The 27,017-nt window shown below is 32.2% G+C and overlaps 2 protein-coding genes across 3 annotated transcripts; both read right to left on the bottom strand.

Moving 5' to 3' along the window:
* Positions 1-420: 420 nt before the first annotated feature.
* Positions 421-15,196, bottom strand: LOC130614837 (uncharacterized). 2 transcript variants are annotated; one of them, XM_057436296.1, is made up of 3 exons: positions 15,103-15,196; positions 2,154-2,196; positions 421-772 (listed from the first exon to the last, which is right to left on the bottom strand). In XM_057436296.1, the coding sequence occupies exons 2-3, from the start codon at positions 2,169-2,171 to the stop codon at positions 431-433; spliced, it is 360 nt and encodes a 119-aa protein (XP_057292279.1). In that variant the 5' UTR covers positions 2,172-2,196; positions 15,103-15,196; the 3' UTR covers positions 421-430. The 2 variants fall into 2 exon arrangements, with proteins under 2 accessions (XP_057292279.1, XP_057292278.1); XM_057436295.1 differs by lacking the exon at positions 15,103-15,196 and adding an exon at positions 2,437-2,609.
* LOC130614833 (uncharacterized) lies at positions 7,496-11,291 on the bottom strand. The gene has a single exon (XM_057436292.1). It carries the CDS (start codon positions 8,846-8,848, stop codon positions 7,496-7,498), a length of 1,353 nt encoding a protein of 450 aa, XP_057292275.1. The 5' UTR covers positions 8,849-11,291.
* Positions 15,197-27,017: the final 11,821 nt, after the last annotated feature.

Below are 27,017 nucleotides of genomic sequence, written 5' to 3'. Positions count from 1 at the left end.
AGAAAAATAATAAGAAAAATAAGATTTTAACCCCTTAGATTGACTAAAAAACAACATCCACACAGTTCTCTTTCATATTAACCATGATCAACACAAGTCTGCTACGTCCTTGAAAGTGGGAAATATAGTAAGTTTCATCTGATACTTAATGTTAGAATACAAAAAGAAGTGATAACCAAGCAATTCTTTAACATAAAGAAAAAACAGGGCAATTAGCAAATACAAGACAAACAAGTAGCCTGTTATATGGTGCTACATTTCTTTTGGTTTCTTGTATAGCAAAAAGCATAATTTATGTCCCAATTGCGCTGCATTATTGGCTAACTTTACAAGTATAGCTTTGGAGCAACTATTTCTATTGTGCTAAGATTTTCTTCAAAAAAAAAATCTACTATACATAAAAAAAAATAAAAAACATGCTGCAAAGACATCAACTTTTATTCTTATATTTTTCAGGAACTTTAAAATTATTTAAATTTATTTGGTTTGTCTCTTTTAAGGGTACGTTATCATGCAACTTTGTTTCTTCTGTTATTTTAACTTTGTAAACATTTGAACTTTCTTGTCTAACACCTTGCAGTACACCCTGTCTTAAAAATTCATCAGTTTCCTTGGCTATTTTTATCTGTTCTAAAATGTCCTCCTGTGCAGTTAACATACGCTGGGCCAAAAAAGCCTCTTTGATTTTTTCCTTTGATTTTTCAAGTGCAATAACATCACCAGAGAATAGTTTCAAAGTTGTTTGCATCAACTGTTTGTAGCATTGCAGTACCTAAAATATATTGATCAATATGTTGATACAGAAAAATGAAAAATGTCTAAAAATAAAACGAAGTGCCATCTAATTATATCTTATTTTATCAAGTTTTTCTTACATTTTAATTAGTTAATTTTACAAAAATATAATGCTATATTTCTTTTCTACCAAGAAAAGAGTGCAATTTTTGCTTTTCAATTTTACAGTGCACTGAGTACAACAATGTTTAACCTTAAAACATCCAAGTTCTTTTAATAACCTTTTTTGATATGCTGCATGGCTATGATAGTTTTTGTATTGCTTTACTAGACACCTGTATGCCAATTTTTTAGGTTGCATACCTCTCAGAATTTTAGATATTTGCCAATATTTGAAGCTATGTCTTAAATTTCTGTAAAATCCTTATAATCAGGAAAATTAAAAAACTTTCGCTAGCATTATCCTTAGAGCTTGAAAATAACAACAGAACTTTATTTATAAAAGGGGGTCGTTCTGCTAAGTTTGACACATAATTAAGTTGATTTACAGTTTTTTTCAAATTTTACCCAAGAATCGAAAAAGAAGAAGAAGAAAAACATATTTTAGGGCAATTTTTGGTCTTTTTTGATGCAAATGATGTAAACAGTGGCAAGTATGGTAATAAACGACTTCTGGCTACCAAAAACTTTAAACAAAATCATGGAATTGGTTCTAGAACTAAAGTAATTGAATTAGCTCTTCAAAACATTATGCAACTATTCTTTTATAATTGTAAAACGAAATATACTGCTGTTTAAGCTTCATACAGAGATGTCATGTCAGAACAAATTAGGGTGATGTATGGCCATGCTTTGGTGATTTCAGAACAAATTATTCTTGAGATTTATATGAACTTTATAAAGAAATACAGCCATTTTTAATCTTTGTATAATTTAATTTTATTCACAAATGAAACAAATAAATTAATTTTATCTAGAGATTTCTCTTGTCGAATAATGCAGATACTAGTCAATAAGGCGCGTGGAAAAATCCACTTTAGGCAGAAAAATAATAGAAAAATAGGTTGTTTTAGGTGATTTGCTGAAGTCAGCAGTGTATATACAAAAAAAAATTTGGGAAATTTGTTTATTCGTTGCTTGTGATGCGTAGAGCTTGCAACGCTGATGAGAAAAATGTACTTGAAATCTGGCATATATACTTAGTGCAATTCTAATTGGAATTTCTCTTTACTTTGGGTTATTGTCAAGAAAAAACTTTGCAATAGTTTATTTGAATTACAATAAAACGTTTTAATTTGATTTGTTATCATTTGGGCTCTGCACACATTAAAATGATGGTCGAATTGCAACTAAAATTAACATTATTAAGCAAGGTTTCACAAAAGGTTTTACATAAAAAGACAGACAAACAAGTTTACCTGTAATCTCAGTGACATTACATGAAGTTTCAGATAATCCAGCCTGTTAGAAAAAAACAGAATTTCTTTAAAAGTAAAAAATTGGACCAAGTGGGATTAAAAGCAACAAAACAACCATAAGAAAACAACCATAAAACAACCATTTAAGTAGCAACTGTTGGATTTAGTCAATCACTGAGCTATCAGTTAAACATGATGCAAATTTAAAATTAAATTTCCCTTAGTTGCCTAAGATGGAGTTTCATTGAAAGTTTCAAAACAACCATATAACAATAAGCAAAACCTGTTACTCATATCACTGATATCATTGCAGCCAGCTCTTTTGTGAGCTCATCATCAATTTACTCAGAAACAGCATTAAACATTTCTCTATAATTTTCGTATCCATTTTATCTGAGCAACATAGTGATGATTAAGAGGATATAGTCTTATCACTGTACTTTTAATTATTTCTTCTATTTTTTAAAAAATATATTTTTTAAAAGTAACAGTTTTGCAGTCTTATATGCAGCATTTTTTTCAGGATATTGGTTGGGAGAATTTAGAAGAAATTTTTTATGAGCAGGGAAAACTGATACCGTATTTTCCGGTATATAACCCGCGGGTTTTAAGTTGATTTTTACGACTTCCACCGTTGGTGCGGGTTATAATGTGGTGTGGGTAATTTGATAAGTTTTATATTTTCTGCCATTTATTGTGAAATTTAAAGTTTATATAGTACCAACGGGATAAAATGCATACATTAATATGCGCGATCCTATATCTACGTAATCTTACTTCAACTGTTGACCAGAAATAAAATATTATAGAGTGATGAAAAAGGCTATTATGCTGATTACATAACATTCATTTCTTTGTGATTGATTTGTTTGAAAAGTATAGAGAACATTAAAGTCAGCCCCTTTCCTTCATGCCGACACTCTTATGCTCGGCTGGTGCATTACACTGAGACTCGAACGAAAGACGGAAGACCATTTGGAACCATGCCACAAGTCAGTCCAACCTTCATCGTCACAGAATACTGCGAGAAGAGTGCCCACCCATGCAAGTTAAATATAACCAGAACATGAGAGAGGTTAGGTGTCCTGTACCTTAATACAGCTTTCGGACGAATGTTTTCGTGATGTAATACCAAAGAAAAAATATGTTGAAAAAAGTTTAAAAAAACTTTCTAAAAGGGGAAAGAGAAATCAAGAATGTCTAGAAATATATTTAATGCAAAAAACATATAGCGAATCTGCCAACACATCATCGCGTTCAACAGTGTTTCAACCTTGCACTTGTGGTTAATATGTTTTACAAAATTCATTTCTATACAGCTTAAATAACATATAACGTTGCAGTAAACAAAAAATAGTTAAGTGTGAATCACACTTGCAAATATTAACATCGCACTTGTAAATTTTGCTTCTGAGTGCGATTTTTCGCACACCCTAGCACTCGTAATTATTTTAGCAGGTGCTTTTCGTAGCTCTGGCATAGTTTTATTCAAGAAATGGCCTGCATTTTACATATTTTTTTTATTTAGTTACCATAATTATGCTCAATGCATACTCGTGATTGTGACGTCACAATTTCGCATAATTAGCACTACTTTTAAGACAAATATCTCGAGTATGGATAAAGATTTTTCAAAAAAAGAAAAAGATTTCTAGACAACTTTCAAAGATCTTGATTTTTAGTGGGAGGTAACCTTTATACATCAAGAATTATTTTTGGGATGTTTTGAAAGTTGTACAGAACATATATATATACTTGTATTGTTTTCAAAGTTATGTAGCAAGTTATAGCTGTGCTGTTTCAAAATTTATACTGCAAGTTATTCTTGTCCTACTTAAAATAATAAACAAACAATTTTGATAAAATCCAGGATAAAATGTCTGTTCCGCCTGTAAGTGCAGTTTTGCATACTTGTTTTATCTATGCTTTGTCAGCGTTCACCTCCGAATTACAGTACAGTCCAGATGTAAGCGTACGCGTACGCTCAACTTGCAAAAATAATTGCTTTCATTAAAAAAAACAATAGGATAGCAAGTTCCTCTCAAATTGCGCGAATATAATTGCTTCATGTTAAAAACAAAAGATGGAGCCAAACTGCAAGTTTTGCTCATGTTAATTGTGGTGACAGAAATACAGTTCTTTATCATTTTGGTTAGTATGCATTAGGTTTATCTTAGTCATTGAAAATATCAGGTAGAACTTGGCAAGTGGGGGTGGTTTCTACCTATAGACCTGATCTTAAAGGTTGCCAGGGACACTAGTCTCACTTGCCTGTAAAAGAACTGGGCCCTACCCAGGTCTTGATTATTAATGGTTGTATATAAAAACCCAAAACCCCACACTGCACAAGTTCTTCAGATGTACCTAAAAGTTTACAGTTAGCCATCAATTGCTCACCCAGGGCCCCTCGACAAGGTTCGCAATAAATTTTTCATGGTGAAGAGTTTAATTTCCACACCTATTAAAGTCAATGTTTTGGCAAGACTTTTGTCCAATTATCCCAATAGGGCCTTAGTTGACTTTATTGTGTCGGGTTTTAAACATGGATTTCGCCTTGGTTACGATAGTGGCTATCTTACCTCGAGCAATAAAAATAACAAATCTTCTGAAACTCACAAGGCAAAGGTTGAGGAGGCTATTCTTAAGGAATTAAACCGTGGACATACTGTTGGTCCTTTTCCATATCCCCCACTACATAACTTTCATTGTTCCCCTCTAGGCGCTGCTCCAAAAAAGGATGGCACTGTAAGGGTTGTCTTAAATTTATCGTCTCCAAAGGGGAGTTCAGTGAATGATGGAATTTCAAAGGATCAATACTCGGTTTTGTACTCTTCTTTTGATGATGCTGTCAGCATGGTTATCCATTTAGGTCGGCATTGCTTCTTAGCGAAGCTGGACATAAAACATGCTTTTAGACTGTGCCCAGTTAATCCTGAGGACTGGAATCTTTTAGGTTATAAATGGAAAGGCCAGTATTATTTTGATATTGTTCTTCCCTTTGGAGGTCGCTCTTCGCCATTTATATTTAATACATTTGCGGACATGCTGGATTGGATCCTTCACTATGTTTTTTTATTATTATTATTATTATTATTATTATTCATATTTATTTACAGGTGTCCTAATCAGGGTTCATAAAGACAATCCTGGTATCAATAAGGTAATAATGTTAAAAATCAATAATAAATAATGTTAAAAATTTTAAAAATAATAAAAAAAAATGTATTATCTATAAGACAAAAAATGAAGTATACAAGATAGTAGAATAGGCGAATGTGCTGGGATAGATAGATTCGACACCACACTGAAAAAGACATGAAGAGGAAAAACAAAACTGATGCAAAGGAAATCTAAGTGCGCAGAGGTAATTAGACGCGACGCTGTGTGGAAACAAAAGTAAAATTTAAAATTTAATAACCCTAATGCTTCTTTTAAATAAAAACAATGATGATTCTTTCTGCAGTACAGTTGGTAATTCGTTAAAAATCATACCACCTTGATGACCAAAAGATTTTCTTGCGAATTCAGTCCTAAGATGGCCAAGTTTGATGTTTGATTGATTTCTTCGAGTATTCATTGTGTGGTTGATTTGCTCGAAATTGAAGTGGTTTTCAGTGATGCCATTCATGCTTTTGAAAACTTCAACCGCAGCTCTTTGTTTCTTGATTGTTGCAATAGAATCCCATTGATGGGTACCACCACAAATTTTAAACGCTCGATTGTGTAAAATATTGTAGCTTGTCTTCCTGGGTTCACGATAAAGACAGCATTATTGGATAACAATAAAGTAAATTCGGCAGGATAACAGTGTTATAAACCGATTATACTATGTCAGCTGTCAAAAGATATCGAATACTTTTGAGTAATTTGAGCTTTCCAGATGCCTTTTTGTACGTTGTGTTGAGATGTTCCTGTAGTGTCAGATGGTTGTCCAGATTAACCCCCAGATAGATATAATTATCTTCTTTGTTAATGGACGTAGCATTTATCTTGATGGTACATGCTTCCTGTTTACGTAGGTTTTGATGAGCTCCATACATAACAAACTCAGTCTTTCCCTTTTTAAGATTTATTTTTAAACAGATTTCATTCATCCAGTCTGCAATACGTTGGACTTTGTTATTAAGAACTGATTCAACTTCTTTGCTCGATTTTGATGAGTAATATACAACAGTGTCATCGGCATACAAAAGTACTTTCGATTTACTTAGTAGTTGGTGTAAGTCGTTAACGAGTAGAAGGAATAGTAATGGACCCAGGGTTGAACCCTGGGGTACACCACAAGTAATCTGTTGAGGTGATGAATTTATGTTATCGTATGTGACATATTGGGTACGATTGAATAAATAATCTTCGAACCACTGCAACTTGATACCATGGATGCCATGAAGTTGGAGTTTGTGTAAAAGCCGCGAGTGGTTCACAGTGTCGAAGGCTTTTCGCAAGTCGAGATAAATCGCCCCAGTGCATTCTCCTTTATCTGCATTTTTGCGAATAGTTTCGACAAACAATGACACCGCTTGTTGCGTAGATCGCTGTTTACGAAATCCGAATTGTTGGCATTGAAGAAGGTTGTTTTCTTCTAAATAATTGTACAGTTGGTGATGTACAATTTGTTCAATAATCTTCGAGAATACATTTAGCGCGGAAATTGGTCGATAGTTATCAAGTTTTGATTTATCTTCCGATTTGTATACTGGAGTCACGCGTGTTCTTTTTTCAGCCGATGGAAACGTATGAAACCGAAGACTCAAGTTAATTAGGTAGCATAATGGAAGTACAATTTCATCGGCGCAATCCTTTATGAGACGAGGCAGTATTCCATCCGGACCGGCACCTTTTGACACTTTCAGTTTCTTTAGTCGTTTTTTAAGTAAATCAGGAGTAACTGCATTAAATTTGAACATTGACATATTCTTGTTAAGGGAAAGCTTGCTCGACTCATAATACATCCATCTCCGATCACCAATGGCAGTAATAGTATTCGCAAGTTTGGAACCGATACTTGAAAAAAATTTACAGAAACAACCAGCTATCCTCGATTTATTACTTATTAAGCATCCATCAACATCGATAACATTACTAACACCTTTTTTTGGTTTAACCAGGTAAACCTTTTTAATTTCATTCCAAAATGTTTTAGAATCATTTACGTTTTCAGTAAAAATGTTTTGGTGATATTTCTTTTTACTTTGACGTATAAGAGTGGTGACTTTATGACGGATTCTTTTATAGCTTTCCCAGTCAAAACTGTTGTTATATTTCCTTGCTTTTTTCAAAAAATGGTCCCTTTCTCTCATTTTTGTTTTAATTTCACCAGAGAGCCACGGACACAACTTTCCTCAAATAGATATTTCTTTGAGTGGAACATGAATATTAATGATTTCGAGGATTCTTGATTTAAATGCATCCCAGCTTTCATTCATGGTATCTTTAAAGATAATAGAATCCCAATCAGAGTTTTTCATATCATCCTTAAAACGAGTTGCCTTGTAATTTTTATAATCTCGAATTTTAATTCTACGAGGTACATAGCGATTGACATTTATTTTTCTGTTTACACCAATTAAGTCATGATCACTGATCCCTAATGGTAGAACTATTGTTTCTTTGACATTTTTTTGATGCGAGGTAAAAATTACATCAATTATCGTTTTTGAACTTTCCGTTTCTCTAGTGAACTGTTTGATGAGTTGCTTGAGACCCACAATAACAAATAGGTCTTTTAATTGTTTATGATCATTGCGTTTATTATAATCTATATTAAGATCTCCCAGTAGTAAAGTTTCTTTATCTTCCGTTGAGCTAATTGTTAAAAAGTCGTTAAGACAAGTTTTGAAATTTTTTGTACCATGTAATGAACTATCCGGGGGTCGGTACATGACACAAACGATAAAAGATTTGGACTTTTCTACAAAGATTTCTACAACTCTGGATTCGATATCACGCTCCAAGTCAAATCTACGTTGCCATTTGAGATTGTCTCTAATGTAAACAATAACACCACAACCAATTCCTGTTTTTCGATCTTTCCTTACAGTACGGTATCCTTCAATTGAAACTAGTGAATCCGGAATTATTTCAGTTAGATGAGATTCAGTTATTCCAAATATGTGAATGTTTTTTCTAGTACTGAATAACATGTCCCGGATTTGGTCAATTTTTCCAAACAAGCCATTGACGTTTAGATGAAGAAGTTTGAAACCACGCTTTTCTGAAAAGGAGTTAATAGTGTCATTTTCAGTTCGACCCCCGTCGTGGTTGAGTCTGCATTGAGTGCAAAGAGATGTTGTGATAAAATCTTTTATGTTGATACAATTTTTGTGAAAAAATTGAGTACATCCAATACATGTTACCTTTTGTTTGTTATGCTTTATATTATTCAAGCAAGCGCCACAATTAGGACCCGGACAGATTTCAACGCCCCCGGCAAGTATTAAAAGTAACCAAGTCGTTTCTCTGAGATCAAGATTAAGTTTATAAATGTGATTCTGTTTATAAACCCATAAAGATGCACTGTAAAAACAGTCTTGCACGAAATCAAACGATTCCATAGTAAAACCAGTATTTGTATCCATAATATCATAAATTGCAGGTCCAGCTGATGTAAAAGTAGGCCTTTTCACAGAAAATATAACAACAAGTAATAAGAGGTGGCGGAACACGTCCGTACACCGCAGCGCCATCTTTACCATGATGTTGCTTTTATAAAAAACTTATTACACTACTTAGATGATTTAATAACAGGAGAGAAAACAAGAGAGGCATGTTTAACAACATTAAAAGTAATTAAAGATGTACTTTCAGCACTTGGTGTACCTTTAGCCTCAGATAAGCTTGTTGGACCATCACAGGTTATTACCTGGGCATAGAAATCGATACTAGTAAGTTCATTATACGTTTACCTAACGATAAATTTTAGGCATTAATTAATACTTTACAACTGTGGCGTGAAAATATAAAGTGTACAAAAAAGGAATTATTATCTCTTATTGGGTCGTTGTCCTTCGCGTGCAAGGTCGTTAAATGTGGCAGCATGTTCTTGAGGCGCCTGATTAATCTTTCCATATCTGTGACTAGTTTGTTCCATCATATTAGCATTACTTCTGAATCGCGAAAGGACATAGAATGGTGGTGTGAGTTCTTGCCAACCTGGAATGGTGTGGCTATGATACAGTCAGAGAAAGTTAATTCCTTCAGTTTAAATTTGTTTACAGAAGCGTCCAATATAGGTTTGGGTGGTTTCTATGACGGTTCATGGTTCTCAATTAATTTCACCAGAAAAAAACACAGTATTACATTTTCAGAGCTTTTGGCTATTGTGGTTGCTGTGCATACTTGGGGTGCCGGGTGGAAGGATAAGCAGGTTGTCTTGTTCACAGACAATGAGGCATTGGTGCATATTTGGAGCACAGGTTCATGTAAATGCAAGCATATTATGAGGTTAATTAGAACATTGTTTTTCTTTACTGCTCGAAATAATATTAATTTGCTAATGCATCATGTCATAGGTGCGAGAAATGTTTATGCTGATTTGCTTTCCCGTTTGCAGGTGTCAAAATTCCGAGAGTTGTGTCCAGAAGCAGACAAGCTACCCACACCAATTCCTCCAGCAATGTCAGAAATCTTACTGGTTGATTGAGATTTTATTTAAATTCAGCGCTTTCAGCAAACACCAGACTAACTTATCGTTCTGGTTTCCGTGCATATAAAAGATTTTGCTATCAATTGTCAACCCCTTTGTTTCCACTTCAGGAACCAACTTTACAACTCTTTGCTACGCACCTTGCGTCCACGATCAAATATACAACCATAAAGGTTTATCTTGCCGCAGTACAATATGAGAGTGTTATTAATGGCCACAACACCATGTCAAATATGATAAGACTAAGATACACTATGCGTGGTATACGGAGAAGCTTGCCTAACATACCTACACTTCGCCTGCCAATCACCCCGGCTCATCTATCAGAGATTTTGTCGTTTTTGGAAGATAGCCAATTTCTTAACTATGATAAGGCTTTGTGGCGTTGCTTAGTGTTAATGGCGTTTTCTGGCCTATTGCGAGTATCTGAGTACGTCTCTCCTACAAAATACCACTGGGATCCTCTAAGACACTTATCACCACATGATTTTAGTTTTTCAAAGGACAATAACATTCTGTACCCTTATATCAAAAGCTCAAAAACTGATCCATTTAGAGCCGGTATTAAGATCCGTTTGGCCAGGATTGGTGGATGCCTTTGTTCCGTAAACGCATTTGCGCATTACTTATCGTTTCGCAGTTTGGTCCCCGGTCCTTGGTTTATTTTGCATAGTGGTGAAATTGCTACTCGGAAATACGTCAGTGCCATGCTCAATGTATCCCTCAAATGCAGTGCTAACTTAAACACACACAGTTTTAGAATTGGAGGGGCATCAGCGGCGGCATCCTGCAGCATACCTGATTCAGCTATAAAAATACTAGGAAGATGGTCTAGCGACTGTTATCGTAGATATGTCCACTTGAGTGACAATGTGTTAAAAAACTGGTGTACTAACATTGTTAATGTTAACAAGATCACAAAGCTATGGGATGTGAGGGCTCTGTAGTGTATAATTTTTTTTGACATTTTACTTTGTTTAGGGTTATCTAGTTTCTTTATTTAATTAATTCACAGTTAATGACTGTATATGGATTATCAGCTGTGAGTATTAAAAGTGTTGGCGAGATAAAATATGGCTGTGCCAGTCGATTACTTGGTGAATATATTGTGTTATTGCATTGTATAACGTCATATTTGCAATTATAACAAAAAACGTATATTTCTTGTGGTTCCTGTTCACAATATGGGGAAATCTGGGTATGTCGGGCCTCCTTCGTCAGCCTTTTAGGCAAGTAATTTGTTGATACAAGTGATTGTTGAAACGTACCTGACGCTCAGGGCGTGCATACATGTCTTCACCATATTTTCTGACGCTCATTGGGGTGCACCTGACGCTCAGGCCATCTCAATCAGCAGCACTTAAATAGGAAACATGCACGTGACGCTCAGGGCATGTCGATGCACCTAACGCTCAGGGCATCTCAATAAAAACACCTGTAATTAGCATGTGCCTGACGCTCAGGACATGTCGATGCGCCTGACGCCCAGGGCATCTCTCATACACCTGACGCTCAGGGTATGAATAAAAACATCATTATTCTCTAATACACCACGTAAGAAAACACCACAATTAGCATGTGCCTGACGCTCAGGACATGTCGATGCATCTGACGCTCATTGCATCTCATAAAACACCAGTAATTAGCATGTGCCTGACGCTCAGGACATGTCGATGCGCCTGATGCTCAGGGCATCTCTCATACACCTGACGTTCAGGGTATGAATAAAAACATCATAATTCTCTAATACACCAAGGAAAAAATGCGATCTAAAAAAAACATTTCTATCGCCGTTTTTCGTTTTTAAACTTTTAAAATGCGATCTAAAAAAAAACATTTCTATCGCCGTTTTTCGTTTTTAAACTTTTAAAATGCGATCTAAAAAAAACATTTCTATCGCTGTTTTTCGTTTTTAAACTTTTAAAATGCGATCTAAAAAAAAACATTTCTATCGCCGTTTTTCGTTTTTAAACTTTTAAAATGCGATCTAAAAAAAACATTTCTATCGCTGTTTTTCGTTCTTAAACTTCTAAAACACGATCTAAAATAGCTTTTCTATCAAAATTAAAGTTTCATTATTTGTTAAAATATAATAATTTCTATCGCTTAAAAGCTTTATTTAACCCGTGCAACCAACAATGCCTTCTCGTTAGTTTATTTAGTTTCCACGTAAAACTTTTGTTTAATAGTTATGTTAACACTTATTTAACAATAGTTACACGCAGTTATAATAAGCTATTTTTCTTCAATAATCTATTGTTTATTACGCGCAAGTTAATGACTTACAAGACTCGCAAGATAATTAATAAGAACAAAAGACAAACAACTACCACCTCCGAGAAAAAGGTGTGAAACTTTAGCGTACGCGTAGGCTTACATCTGGACTGTACTGTAGTTAAGAACCACATATGGCTGGATTTCTTGTGTAAGACTTGGGTACCAACGACGAAGGGGCCAGGCAAAAGAGATTAGTTTTTTTAACTAAGTCAGGAGTCGGTGAATTCGCTACGATGAATAGGCCTGCTCCTGGATTAAAAGGACCAGGATAATTCTGGGTTTTAGAATTGTTCAACTAAAACAGAAATCTAAGTGGTTTCAAGTAGGTTTGAGGTATGTGAACAACTTAGAAAAACTGTTAGTCACTGTATTACATCACGTATTGGACAAAATTTTGCTTTGACAGGGCTTTTTAGTAAATTTTATTGTCTGGAAAAAGGACCAAAAAAAATAATTTCCCCAACCGCCAGACTTGAGTTTTATTTTTTTGAGTCAGGTTACCTCAAGCAAACTATTTCTTAAGGGTAACCTTATTTGAATAATCAGGATTGGCCAGATTATGTACGCTTAGGGACCCTATCCAAGATCGTTTCAGTTTTGATACTATATAATTGAAAAAATTTTCATTGTATGGAAATCGTTTTAATATTTTTGAATTTCCGCGCCCGAAGGCATAGGAAATTCTTTAAAACCGTCGCTTTTTTCTTTCGGAGCATTTTTTGAGAAAAAATCGACCCTGGGATTTCACGTTGCTCCGTTACAGATGTAAACTTCGTACCCAAGCTCCTTAACTACTGGGAAGTCTCGTATTGACGTTTCAGGCTAAAATTGGTATTTGTTTTCGCCAAATTTGGCACAGTTAACAAAAAAAGTATGCTGAACATAATGGTGACATCAAAATTTTGATTTTTGTCACCTAAATGCCATTATAGGCCAAAATTGGTCCAAAAATTAAAACCACTTCATTTTCGGCTAAATCTGGCACAGTTAACAAATTAAGTATGCTGAAAATGATTATGGTACAAAAGTTTGATTTTTTGTCACCTAAATGTCATTTCAGGCCAAAATTTGTCCAAAAATTAAAACTGCTTTATTTTCGACAAAAATTGACACAGTTAATAAAAAAAGTATGCTGAAAATGATGGTCACATCAAAATTTTGATTTTTTGTCAACTAATGCCGTTTAAGACATAAACGTTTCAATCGCAAGACTTTCAACCATGAATCGTTTTGTTTGCGTTTGTTGTAAGATATAATGTCACTGGTGTGCTTTATCTTCAATGCACCAAACCCCTTCGAATGTTTGGCACAATAACACAACGAATTAGCAGGTTTACATCAAATATTTTGGTAGCGCGCGGAAATTCTTAGAGCCCCCAGGGCTTCTTGTTTTTACATCGTTTCATAATGGTATCATGAAACGAATTAAATGTTTCACATTTTATTTGCGAAACAATTTTGTATAAACTACGTAAAAAAATCTAAAAATATAACTTTTGACATTCTGGAAAAATCAAAACACTCAGTTTGAGAACAACTAAAGTTTCAATCTTTGTTAAAATATAATAATTTCTATCGCTTAAAAGCTTTATTTAACCCGCGCAAACAATAATGCCTTCTCACTACTTTATTTAGTTTCCACGCAAAACTTTTATTTAATAAAACTATTAAACAATGACTCTTCGCGTCACATTGGCAATTATGCTATTGGGAATAGTTATGTTAACACTATTTAACAAAAGTTACGTGCAGTTATAATAAGCTATTTTTTCATCAATATTCTTTTGTTTATTACGCGCAAGTTAATGACTTACAAGACTCGCAAGATAATTAATAAGAACGAAAGACAAACAACTACCACCTCCGAGAAAAAGGTGTAAAACTTGGGCTTACGCGTACGCTTAAATCTGGACTGTACTGTATGTGCGACAGTTGAAAACATTATTTGGCACGCACAGAAATGAAAGTAACTTTTCCACTTAATTTGTTTACATTTTTACCTCCATTTCTGGCGCCGTAGATTAGTGGTTATAGCTCTCGTACTCTGTGGGGGAGACCGGGGTTCGATTCCTCTTGACGGCGATTCAACACTGGCGAGTGAATGTTACCATAGCCCCGGGTTAACCCAAGCCATGTGAGGGAAATTGGGAAGATGGCACACTGTGTGGGCCGTTGGATGTTGCAGGGAGTTGTCTAGTAGAGCGCGGGCTCTAATTGGGTCTGCGTAGCTCAAAATGAGCTTTAAATACTCTAGGACTCTCCATCTAAGCCATGGCCCCTCCTGGAAATAATAGACAGGGTATATCCCTCGATATTTGTGAGGCTAGCCATGTAAAATATGCACATCTATCTATCTATCTTCTGCGCGCGCATGGGGCATTACGTAATCAAGTAAATATCGGGACTGTGATTCCATGTATGGTGTTTTATCCTGCAGAGAAAAATTACGTCAAAACTTTTTTCTTTAGCCACATGTCTAGTCAATATTTCATTCACAAAAGTTTGAAGAAAATGCTAATCACAGCCTGCCTGTCCAGCCCTGGAACAGTATATTAACGTTCATAATCCGGTCACCATGACATAATCAGGGTAAAAAAAACATAATCGGGCCATGCGTACATAATCCTGCTGTGCTGTTATATAAACAGGCTGTTATTGCCAAATCTGGGCAGCAGAACCAGAACAGTACACCAGCGCACACTCCACAACTTCTAACCAAATAAAAACAAAATGGAAACACAAAAATAGCATGCATTATAGCTAAAATAGCTATGAGCCTTAAATATACTTAGCTGGCTAGCTAGATTATTATCAATCTAGATTATTATCAATCTCATTGACATTGGCTAATGGCTAACAAAATTAACTTTAACATGGTGTATGGTCTTTCCAAGTTGGTTAAAGTGCTAGCTAGCTAGCCCAGCTATCTTTAAAATTATCAGAAAAAAGAAACATATAAGTATAAAATCAACGAAAAGCATACTTAGTTAACATGCAATGAATGTTAATTAAAAACAAAACACTTACTTTGGTCGCTTTCTTGCCCCTGTTTAGGCTTATACCTTTTAGGCAATCGACGTTTTTGGGTCAAGCTAGATATGCGTAATAAAATACAATATTAACTAATATCTATTTTGTTTCATGCGCAAAAGATCTAGAAGATATGTCACGGACTTAAGCCTCGGATTTCAAAACAACCGGGGACTGGCTGGAAGGGCCTGTTGTATTCTCTTACCTTCTCTTCTCTTGTCTTGTTGGCCTGACCTTGCATAGCTAGCTAACTATTAATTATGACGATAATGGTCATTGATAGTACGTAAGTAAATAGGTAGTAATTAAATTGTCGTTGTGTATAGCTAGCTCGTAGCTACGCCCATACTATCTAGCTAATTTTTCAAGGAATATTATGAAACAACACAACACTGCATGTAAATCCTTGCTTGCCTCTAGGTGCAGCTGAAAGTAGAGGTTTCTGGTTTCACCCAAACCATTTTCCATCCTTTGTGGTAGGCAGATAGTTAGCTAAACATTGATTTAACATTGCACAATTATTTACACACACCCTGGCAGGGCTCCCCCATTGATAGTAAAGTAGGATAACCACTGATGTACATATAACTAATTAGGAAGATCTGAGACAAACGGTGAAATCTAGTGATGAAGGAAGAAGTTGCTGAAATAGAAGTTCTTGTTTTTGACTTTGATTTTTTACTTTAATTTTTGACTTTCACTTGAATATAATATTTTATATGACACACAAGGTACAGTACAGTCTGAATGTAATCTACCCCGTACACGCTAATATTAACCTTTGCGTGGAGGACGGCAGTCGTTTGTCTTTTGTTATAATTAAATCCCTTAAGGGTTTTGCGAGTTTATATTTGCGTGTTAAAAAACAATGCGCTAGCGAAGAAATTTCAGAGCAATTATATTTCTTGTAATAGCAAGATGCATCGTATAAATGTATTGATAAGCTATTCCCTTAAGTATTAGCGTGAAGTATATAAATAATAAAAATCTTTTGCGAAGTTTTATAATACATTGCGCTAGAATGTATTGTTGATTTAATTACTTAAAAAGATTCCAGCGCAATTAATTTAAGAAACATATGAGAAGCATTGTTCACAACTATTAAATGACTCGGGCCTTGTCAGGAAGAAAAATGCTGGCGTGTGAGCTTCGCACGTCATGATACTTCTTAATAATTTTGAGGCGTGCGTTGTTCGCACATCATAATTTTCAATGGCGTGTGATAGCGTGTGCTCATTTTTGTTCCATTTTTTTCTCGAATAATCATAGAACTCGCATACAGCAACACTAATTTTGCCATGTTTTGAAAAGCAAGTAATTTGTTGCGACTTTTATATTTAATTACTGCAATTAAAATTTTTAAAATTGTTCACACAAAATAGATTGCTAAAATTGATCTTGCAACCTATTGTGATTAAACAATCCATCGTGTGGCGTCATTGTTTATCAGGGAGGCAATTATTTTCTTAAAAAAACAAAAGCTTTCCAATGTTATTGTTCTGTGTAACTATTCATGCTAGTTTCGCGTCCGTGGTAGACTACATTCAATTTTGCCATGTTTTGAAAAGCAAGTAATTTGTTGCGACGAAACTAAAATGTGAGATGCGTTCATTATTCATTATTTTTTAAAAAAAAAGTATACGACGTAGCAACAGAACAAAGAAAAATTATAAAACATGCAAGTTATAGTCATAAAACTCTTTCAATTAATAACTTTTTTGTAAATATTTTTTTAGAGGTAAATATTTTTTATTTTTATATTTTTCAAAAAAAATATATCATTAAACATTAAACTGTTTTTTTATAAAAAAATCCCTCACGTTATTATTGTTGCTTTGATCTTAAAACATTCCCCCCTAAACAAAACAATAACAAGCTTTGTGATGTCCTGTTTCTATGGCAATGTTTTAAAACTATACAGATTAATGTCTGAGTTGTAAAGCAATGATTGTTGAAAAATATTCAGAAAGCAAAGTCTGCATGTGGCAGTTGATCACCATAACTATAATTAGATATCATGCTGACTCTGTGCTTGCGAAAGAACATGCTGGAAGTGATTTCATATAACGAAAGTAGCAAAAGCATTTAAAGAAGTAAAAGACGGAAAAGTTGAACTTTAAAATTTATTTATTAATTTCAAAAGAGCAACAAAATTAAATGGTAAATTAAAATTAATGTCTTTGTTTTTCTTTAAAATAACTTGCGAGTAACATGATATATATTTTTAAAGATTTACTTGCGAGTAGTTTAATTATTGATTACTCTTATTTATTTTACTCGCACTCGCATTGTACTCTCACTCTGAATTATTTTACTCACATTTATTTGTACTCGTACTGTCAAAGATGTGTAGCTTTACTTGTGATTGGCACCATATATTATTCCTGTGCGCCTTCATTGAACAGAACATTATTTATTTTGGTGTGCGATTAGCGCACGCCTGAGGTATTTTTTTTGGCGTTCGAAGATCGCACAGGATGAGGCCTGATGACTCGTGCATTTTTTTATTAAAAGAATACAACTACAGTTTATTTTTGTAAAGCAAATGGTGTATATTCTGAAATAAATACAATATCTACATTTCTTGATGAAAACATTTCCTTCTTAACAAACATTGTAAAATAATCCTTCCGCATACTTTCTTATTGAAACAAATAAAAACATTTCTATCGCCGCTATTCGTTTTTAAACTTTTAAAATGCGATCTTAAAAAACATTTTTATCGCCGCTTTTCGTTTTTAAACTTTTAAAATGTGATCTTAAAAAACATTTTTATCACTGTTTTTTCGTTCTTAAACTTTTAAAATGTGATCTTAAAAAACATTTCTATCACTGTTTTTTGTTCTTAAACTTTTAAAATGTGATCTTAAAAAACATTCCTATCGCCGCTTCTTGTTTTTAAACTTTTAAAATGTGATTTAAAAAAATATTTCTATCCCGCTTTTTATTTTTAAAGTTTTAAAATGTGACCTAACTAAACTTTTATATTTAATTACTGCAATTAAAATTTTTAAAATTGTTCACACAAAATAGATTGCTAAAATTGATCTTGCAACCTATTGTGATTAAACAATCCATCGTGTGGCGTCATTGTTTATCAGGGAGGCAATTATTTTCTTAAAAAAACAAAAGCTTTCCAATGTTATTGTTCTGTGTAACTATTCATGCTAGTTTCGCGTCCGTGGTAGACTACATTCAATTTTGCCATGTTTTGAAAAGCAAGTAATTTGTTGCGACGAAACTAAAATGTGAGATGCGTTCATTATTCATTATTTTTTAAAAAAAAAGTATACGACGTAGCAACAGAACAAAGAAAAATTATAAAACATGCAAGTTATAGTCATAAAACTCTTTCAATTAATAACTTTTTTGTAAATATTTTTTTAGAGGTAAATATTTTTTATTTTTATATTTTTCAAAAAAAATATATCATTAAACATTAAACTGTTTTTTTATAAAAAAATCCCTCACGTTATTATTGTTGCTTTGATCTTAAAACATTCCCCCCTAAACAAAACAATAACAAGCTTTGTGATGTCCTGTTTCTATGGCAATGTTTTAAAACTATACAGATTAATGTCTGAGTTGTAAAGCAATGATTGTTGAAAAATATTCAGAAAGCAAAGTCTGCATGTGGCAGTTGATCACCATAACTATAATTAGATATCATGCTGACTCTGTGCTTGCGAAAGAACATGCTGGAAGTGATTTCATATAACGAAAGTAGCAAAAGCATTTAAAGAAGTAAAAGACGGAAAAGTTGAACTTTAAAATTTATTTATTAATTTCAAAAGAGCAACAAAATTAAATGGTAAATTAAAATTAATGTCTTTGTTTTTCTTTAAAATAACTTGCGAGTAACATGATATATATTTTTAAAGATTTACTTGCGAGTAGTTTAATTATTGATTACTCTTATTTATTTTACTCGCACTCGCATTGTACTCTCACTCTGAATTATTTTACTCACATTTATTTGTACTCGTACTGTCAAAGATGTGTAGCTTTACTTGTGATTGGCACCATATATTATTCCTGTGCGCCTTCATTGAACAGAACATTATTTATTTTGGTGTGCGATTAGCGCACGCCTGAGGTATTTTTTTTGGCGTTCGAAGATCGCACAGGATGAGGCCTGATGACTCGTGCATTTTTTTATTAAAAGAATACAACTACAGTTTATTTTTGTAAAGCAAATGGTGTATATTCTGAAATAAATACAATATCTACATTTCTTGATGAAAACATTTCCTTCTTAACAAACATTGTAAAATAATCCTTCCGCATACTTTCTTATTGAAACAAATAAAAACATTTCTATCGCCGCTATTCGTTTTTAAACTTTTAAAATGCGATCTTAAAAAACATTTTTATCGCCGCTTTTCGTTTTTAAACTTTTAAAATGTGATCTTAAAAAACATTTTTATCACTGTTTTTTCGTTCTTAAACTTTTAAAATGTGATCTTAAAAAACATTTCTATCACTGTTTTTTGTTCTTAAACTTTTAAAATGTGATCTTAAAAAACATTTCTATCACTGTTTTTTGTTCTTAAACTTTTAAAATGTGATCTTAAAAAACATTCCTATCGCCGCTTCTTGTTTTTAAACTTTTAAAATGTGATTTAAAAAAATATTTCTATCCCGCTTTTTATTTTTAAAGTTTTAAAATGTGACCTAACTAAACTTTTATATTTAATTACTGCAATTAAAATTTTTAAAATTGTTCACACAAAATAGATTGCTAAAATTGATCTTGCAACCTATTGTGATTAAACAATCCATCGTGTGGCGTCATTGTTTATCAGGGAGGCAATTATTTTCTTAAAAAAACAAAAGCTTTCCAATGTTATTGTTCTGTGTAACTATTCATGCTAGTTTCGCGTCCGTGGTAGACTACATTCAATTTTGCCATGTTTTGAAAAGCAAGTAATTTGTTGCGACGAAACTAAAATGTGAGATGCGTTCATTATTCATTATTTTTTAAAAAAAAAGTATACGACGTAGCAACAGAACAAAGAAAAATTATAAAACATGCAAGTTATAGTCATAAAACTCTTTCAATTAATAACTTTTTTGTAAATATTTTTTTAGAGGTAAATATTTTTTATTTTTATATTTTTCAAAAAAAATATATCATTAAACATTAAACTGTTTTTTTATAAAAAAATCCCTCACGTTATTATTGTTGCTTTGATCTTAAAACATTCCCCCCTAAACAAAACAATAACAAGCTTTGTGATGTCCTGTTTCTATGGCAATGTTTTAAAACTATACAGATTAATGTCTGAGTTGTAAAGCAATGATTGTTGAAAAATATTCAGAAAGCAAAGTCTGCATGTGGCAGTTGATCACCATAACTATAATTAGATATCATGCTGACTCTGTGCTTGCGAAAGAACATGCTGGAAGTGATTTCATATAACGAAAGTAGCAAAAGCATTTAAAGAAGTAAAAGACGGAAAAGTTGAACTTTAAAATTTATTTATTAATTTCAAAAGAGCAACAAAATTAAATGGTAAATTAAAATTAATGTCTTTGTTTTTCTTTAAAATAACTTGCGAGTAACATGATATATATTTTTAAAGATTTACTTGCGAGTAGTTTAATTATTGATTACTCTTATTTATTTTACTCGCACTCGCATTGTACTCTCACTCTGAATTATTTTACTCACATTTATTTGTACTCGTACTGTCAAAGATGTGTAGCTTTACTTGTGATTGGCACCATATATTATTCCTGTGCGCCTTCATTGAACAGAACATTATTTATTTTGGTGTGCGATTAGCGCACGCCTGAGGTATTTTTTTTGGCGTTCGAAGATCGCACAGGATGAGGCCTGATGACTCGTGCATTTTTTTATTAAAAGAATACAACTACAGTTTATTTTTGTAAAGCAAATGGTGTATATTCTGAAATAAATACAATATCTACATTTCTTGATGAAAACATTTCCTTCTTAACAAACATTGTAAAATAATCCTTCCGCATACTTTCTTATTGAAACAAATAAAAACATTTTTATCGCCGCTTTTCGTTTTTAAACTTTTAAAATGTGATCTTAAAAAACATTTTTATCACTGTTTTTTCGTTCTTAAACTTTTAAAATGTGATCTTAAAAAACATTTCTATCACTGTTTTTTGTTCTTAAACTTTTAAAATGTGATCTTAAAAAACATTCCTATCGCCGCTTCTTGTTTTTAAACTTTTAAAATGTGATTTAAAAAAATATTTCTATCCCGCTTTTTATTTTTAAAGTTTTAAAATGTGACCTAACTAAACTTTTATATTTAATTACTGCAATTAAAATTTTTAAAATTGTTCACACAAAATAGATTGCTAAAATTGATCTTGCAACCTATTGTGATTAAACAATCCATCGTGTGGCGTCATTGTTTATCAGGGAGGCAATTATTTTCTTAAAAAAACAAAAGCTTTCCAATGTTATTGTTCTGTGTAACTATTCATGCTAGTTTCGCGTCCGTGGTAGACTACATTCAATTTTGCCATGTTTTGAAAAGCAAGTAATTTGTTGCGACGAAACTAAAATGTGAGATGCGTTCATTATTCATTATTTTTTAAAAAAAAAGTATACGACGTAGCAACAGAACAAAGAAAAATTATAAAACATGCAAGTTATAGTCATAAAACTCTTTCAATTAATAACTTTTTTGTAAATATTTTTTTAGAGGTAAATATTTTTTATTTTTATATTTTTCAAAAAAAATATATCATTAAACATTAAACTGTTTTTTTATAAAAAAATCCCTCACGTTATTATTGTTGCTTTGATCTTAAAACATTCCCCCCTAAACAAAACAATAACAAGCTTTGTGATGTCCTGTTTCTATGGCAATGTTTTAAAACTATACAGATTAATGTCTGAGTTGTAAAGCAATGATTGTTGAAAAATATTCAGAAAGCAAAGTCTGCATGTGGCAGTTGATCACCATAACTATAATTAGATATCATGCTGACTCTGTGCTTGCGAAAGAACATGCTGGAAGTGATTTCATATAACGAAAGTAGCAAAAGCATTTAAAGAAGTAAAAGACGGAAAAGTTGAACTTTAAAATTTATTTATTAATTTCAAAAGAGCAACAAAATTAAATGGTAAATTAAAATTAATGTCTTTGTTTTTCTTTAAAATAACTTGCGAGTAACATGATATATATTTTTAAAGATTTACTTGCGAGTAGTTTAATTATTGATTACTCTTATTTATTTTACTCGCACTCGCATTGTACTCTCACTCTGAATTATTTTACTCACATTTATTTGTACTCGTACTGTCAAAGATGTGTAGCTTTACTTGTGATTGGCACCATATATTATTCCTGTGCGCCTTCATTGAACAGAACATTATTTATTTTGGTGTGCGATTAGCGCACGCCTGAGGTATTTTTTTTGGCGTTCGAAGATCGCACAGGATGAGGCCTGATGACTCGTGCATTTTTTTATTAAAAGAATACAACTACAGTTTATTTTTGTAAAGCAAATGGTGTATATTCTGAAATAAATACAATATCTACATTTCTTGATGAAAACATTTCCTTCTTAACAAACATTGTAAAATAATCCTTCCGCATACTTTCTTATTGAAACAAATAAAAACATTTTTATCGCCGCTTTTCGTTTTTAAACTTTTAAAATGTGATCTTAAAAAACATTTTTATCACTGTTTTTTCGTTCTTAAACTTTTAAAATGTGATCTTAAAAAACATTTCTATCACTGTTTTTTGTTCTTAAACTTTTAAAATGTGATCTTAAAAAACATTCCTATCGCCGCTTCTTGTTTTTAAACTTTTAAAATGTGATTTAAAAAAATATTTCTATCCCGCTTTTTATTTTTAAAGTTTTAAAATGTGACCTAACTAAACTTTTATATTTAATTACTGCAATTAAAATTTTCAAAATTGTTCGCACAAAATAGATTGCTAAAATTGATCTTGCAACCTATTGTGATTAAACAATCCATCGTGTGGCGTCATTGTTTATCAGGGAGGCAATTATTTTCTTAACAAAACAAAAGCTTTCCAATGTTATTGTTCTGTGTAACTATTCATGCTAGTTTCGCGTCCGTGGTAGACTACATTCAGACTGTACTGTAAAGAAAATTCGGTTAAAGTTTGGAATTTACTCTTCAAAAACAAAAATTACGTGGCTGCCATGACTCCTAATACAAAATTACATTCTGTGATATCAAATCTTACCATTGTCTCCAAATGTTTGTATGTTTTTTTGTATAATTATATGAACGCTACAAAGTACTTCGTTTTGTTAAACGAATGTCATACGGTGATCTTTTTGTTTTCCACGATCCTGTTTTCATGATTTTTAAACAAGCTACTGCGAACTTTTTGATTCCTGCGATCCTGTTTTAATAATTTTTAAACAATCTACAGCGAATTTTTTGCTTTTTACGATCCTGTTTTCATGATTTTTAAACGATCTACAGGGATCCTTTCGCTTCCTACGATGCCGTTTTCATGAGTTTTAAACCATCTACAGCGATCTTCTCGCTTTCTACGATGCCGTTTTCATGATTTTTAAACAATCTACAGCGAACTTTTTGCTTTCTACGATACTGTTTCATGATTTTTAAACGATCTGCGGAGAACTTTTTGCTTTTTTCGATCACTTTTTCATGATTTTTAAACAATCTATGGAGAACTTTTTGCTTTTTACCATCTTGTTCTCATGGTTTTTAAACGATCTTCTGCAATATTTTTGTTTTATACGATCCTGTTTTCATGATTTTTAAAACGATCTAACTGCGCGTAACTATTGTTAAATAGTGTTAACATAACTATTCCCAATAGCATAATTGCAAATGTTATCAACTCTATTAATGTGACCTGAAGAGCCATTGTTTAATATTTTAATTAAACAAAAGTTTTGCGTGGAAACTAAATAAACTAGCATTGTTGGTTGCGCGGGTTAAATATATAAAGCTTTTAAGCGATAGAAATTATTATATTTTAACAAAGATTGAAACTTTAATTTTGATAGAGAAGCTATTTTAGATCGTGTTTTAGAAGTTTAAGAACGAAAAACGGCGATAGAAATGTTTTTTTTAGATCGGCTTTTCAAAGTTTAAAAACGAAAAACGGCGATAGAAATGTTTTATTAGATCGCATTTTAAAAGTTTAAAAACGAAAAGCATCGACAAAATTGTTTTTTTAGATCGCATTTTAAAAGTTTCAGAACGAAGAACGGCAATAGAAAAGCTTCGTTATATCACATGTTAAAAGTTTAATAATGAAGAGCAGCGATATAAATGATTTTTTAGAAAGTTAAAGAACGAAGAACTGCGATAGGAAAGCTTTGTTAGATAGTGTTTTAAGTCCAACCCATGTTAGCATGGAAAACGGACGTTGAGCCGAGAATGATGATGATGATGATGTTTTAAGTATTTAAAATGTTATCAACTCTATCAATGTGACACGGCAATCCGTGACCTAAAAGGGACATTTAATTTTCATTTTAAAATAAAAACAAATTTCAATTTTTTTATCAATTTTTCTTTTTTAATTCAATACAAAAAAAAAATTTAAACTCAATTTTCGTTTTTCGTTTTCAAATCAAAGAACAAAAAAGGAACTTTATATTTTGGCAAAAAAGTACGCTCTCCTTCGCAGACGTTTTTCTTCTACGAACCCAAGGATTTCTTTGGGTCATTTGGTGCTAAAAATCCCAAAATGTAATATCAATTTCCAAATTTTTGATTTTTAATAGAATTTCAAATTTGAAAATTAAATCAAATTTCGTTTAAATCAAGAATTGAAATTCAAGTTCAATTTTTGATTTTGGTTTAAATAGAAATTTAAAAATCAAATTAAATTTTTGATTTTTGAGTTAAATCAAAATCAAAAATTAAAAATCAACTTTGATTTTTAAATTAAATTAAAAAAGGAAATTCGATTTTATTTTTTTTCTGAAGAATAATCACTTTTTTTATTATTATTATTATTATTAGCGGACAAGGATTTACGCAACATATTACATCTACTTACAATGGGGAGAAGGGTCCTTAAACCTAGCTCAAACCGTGGGCCAGTTTTTAAACTTTTTCCGAGAAGATTTTGAAATACTGCATAATAATTTATCAACTGTGCGAGAAAATCTTCAAACATTTCAAAAATTACGGAATCAAGCTACAGATTTATATGTCATCGATTTGGACTTAGGAAGATTCCTAAAAACAATCTTATGAAAATATTGTGCTTGAACGCCGCATTGTTTAGGTTGGATCGAAACGAAAAGGCGTATTTAGTAAATTGATTAAGTAGTCGATGTTTTGACAATATGTTTAAAAGAGAATCTTACAGCAGATTCCCGGTCAGTGAAAAGAAAAGTTTCGTATAGCGAACTTAAAGCGTCACAGTACTTCTCGCAATGGATACATAACACAAATTTTGTTAAGAACAATTTATATTTTAGGAATGATGATTTTTATTTTTAAAAGCGTTTTTGAGAATCGATTCAATACGTGCTTCTATTTATTTTATGTGAGGTAGAATGTAAAGTAGAAAAAAAAAACTTTGCATGCTTTGAATATTATGCCGAAAGCTGTTCCGAAATTTAATATATTGAAAATTTTTCAATACGTCAGACTTGTGGTTGAAAGAATAAATTAGGCTACGTTTTCAGTGAAGAAGGTCATAAAAAATTTTGCTTCTCTCTGAATAGCTCTACTTCTAACTCCTATAAAATACTAACATCGCTCAGCGTGGAACCGATACTCCATAAAATTGTAGATAGGTTTTCACAATTCATTTTTACAACTTACAGAGAACTTATGCCGCAAAGTTTTAATTTTTAGCTAAAACAAATATTTGTTTTTCCTGAGAAAAAAAAGAAAGAAAAATTTTATTCATGTCTGTTTCTGTGGTAAGACAAACAACATTTAACTGAATCCTACAAATGTTATACAACTCTTTACACTTCACGTCAATTGATCTGATAGGCCAGAATTATCACATGACTTGTCACATGATTTGTTACTCTTTTAGGCATTTACGAGTTAAAAATTTTCAATTTTCTATTTAAACCAAAATTAACAATTGAACTTGAATTTCAATTTTTGATTCAAATTAAAAATCAAAAATTGAACTTAAAATTCAATTTTTGATTTAAACGAAATTTGATTTAATTTTCAAATTTAAAATTCTCTTAAAAATCAGAAATTTAGAAATTGATATTACATTTTGGGATTTTTAGCACCAAATGACCCAAAGTAATCCTTGGGTTCGTAGAAGAAAAACGTCTGCGAAGGAGAACGTACTTTTTTTGCCAAAATATGAAGTTCCTTTTTTGTTTTTTGATTTGAAAACGAAAAAACGAAAATTGAGTTTAAATTTTCTTTATGTATTGAATTAAAAAAGAAAAATTGATAAAAAAATTGAAATTTGTTTTTATTTTAAAATGAAAATTAAATGTCCCTTTTAGGTCACGGATTCACGGCGAGCCATTGTTTGATAGTTTTATAAAATAAAAGATTTGCGCTAAAAACTAAATAGAAAGCGAGATGCTTTGTTATTATTATTATTATTATTTATTTAACGAATGTTTATACAGGATTTGCATGTCAGTATATAAAACACTGTTATAAATATGCGTCCTGAAAATAAAATGTTAAAAATATTAATATTCATTTAAAATGGTTATATACAATAGATAAAAAGTAAATATGTAATGTGAAGATTATGTATATTTGTACGGAATAAAATGAGAGACAAAAAGAGAGAAAGACTATATCGAGAAAAACAGGGAAACAAACTAAGAAACTGTCACAAAACGGTGCACTATATAGAGTCCTCAGTTGAAAAAGAATATTAACACAAAACTCAAAAAGATTGTGTCAAAAGCTAAACCAGGCTGTATGGAAAACACACTCACAAATACACTTA

Source organism: Hydractinia symbiolongicarpus, chromosome 11 (assembly GCF_029227915.1).
Source record: "Hydractinia symbiolongicarpus strain clone_291-10 chromosome 11, HSymV2.1, whole genome shotgun sequence".
Lineage (NCBI taxonomy): Eukaryota > Metazoa > Cnidaria > Hydrozoa > Anthoathecata > Hydractiniidae > Hydractinia > Hydractinia symbiolongicarpus.
This window is presented reverse-complemented; position numbering and strand designations above follow the sequence as displayed.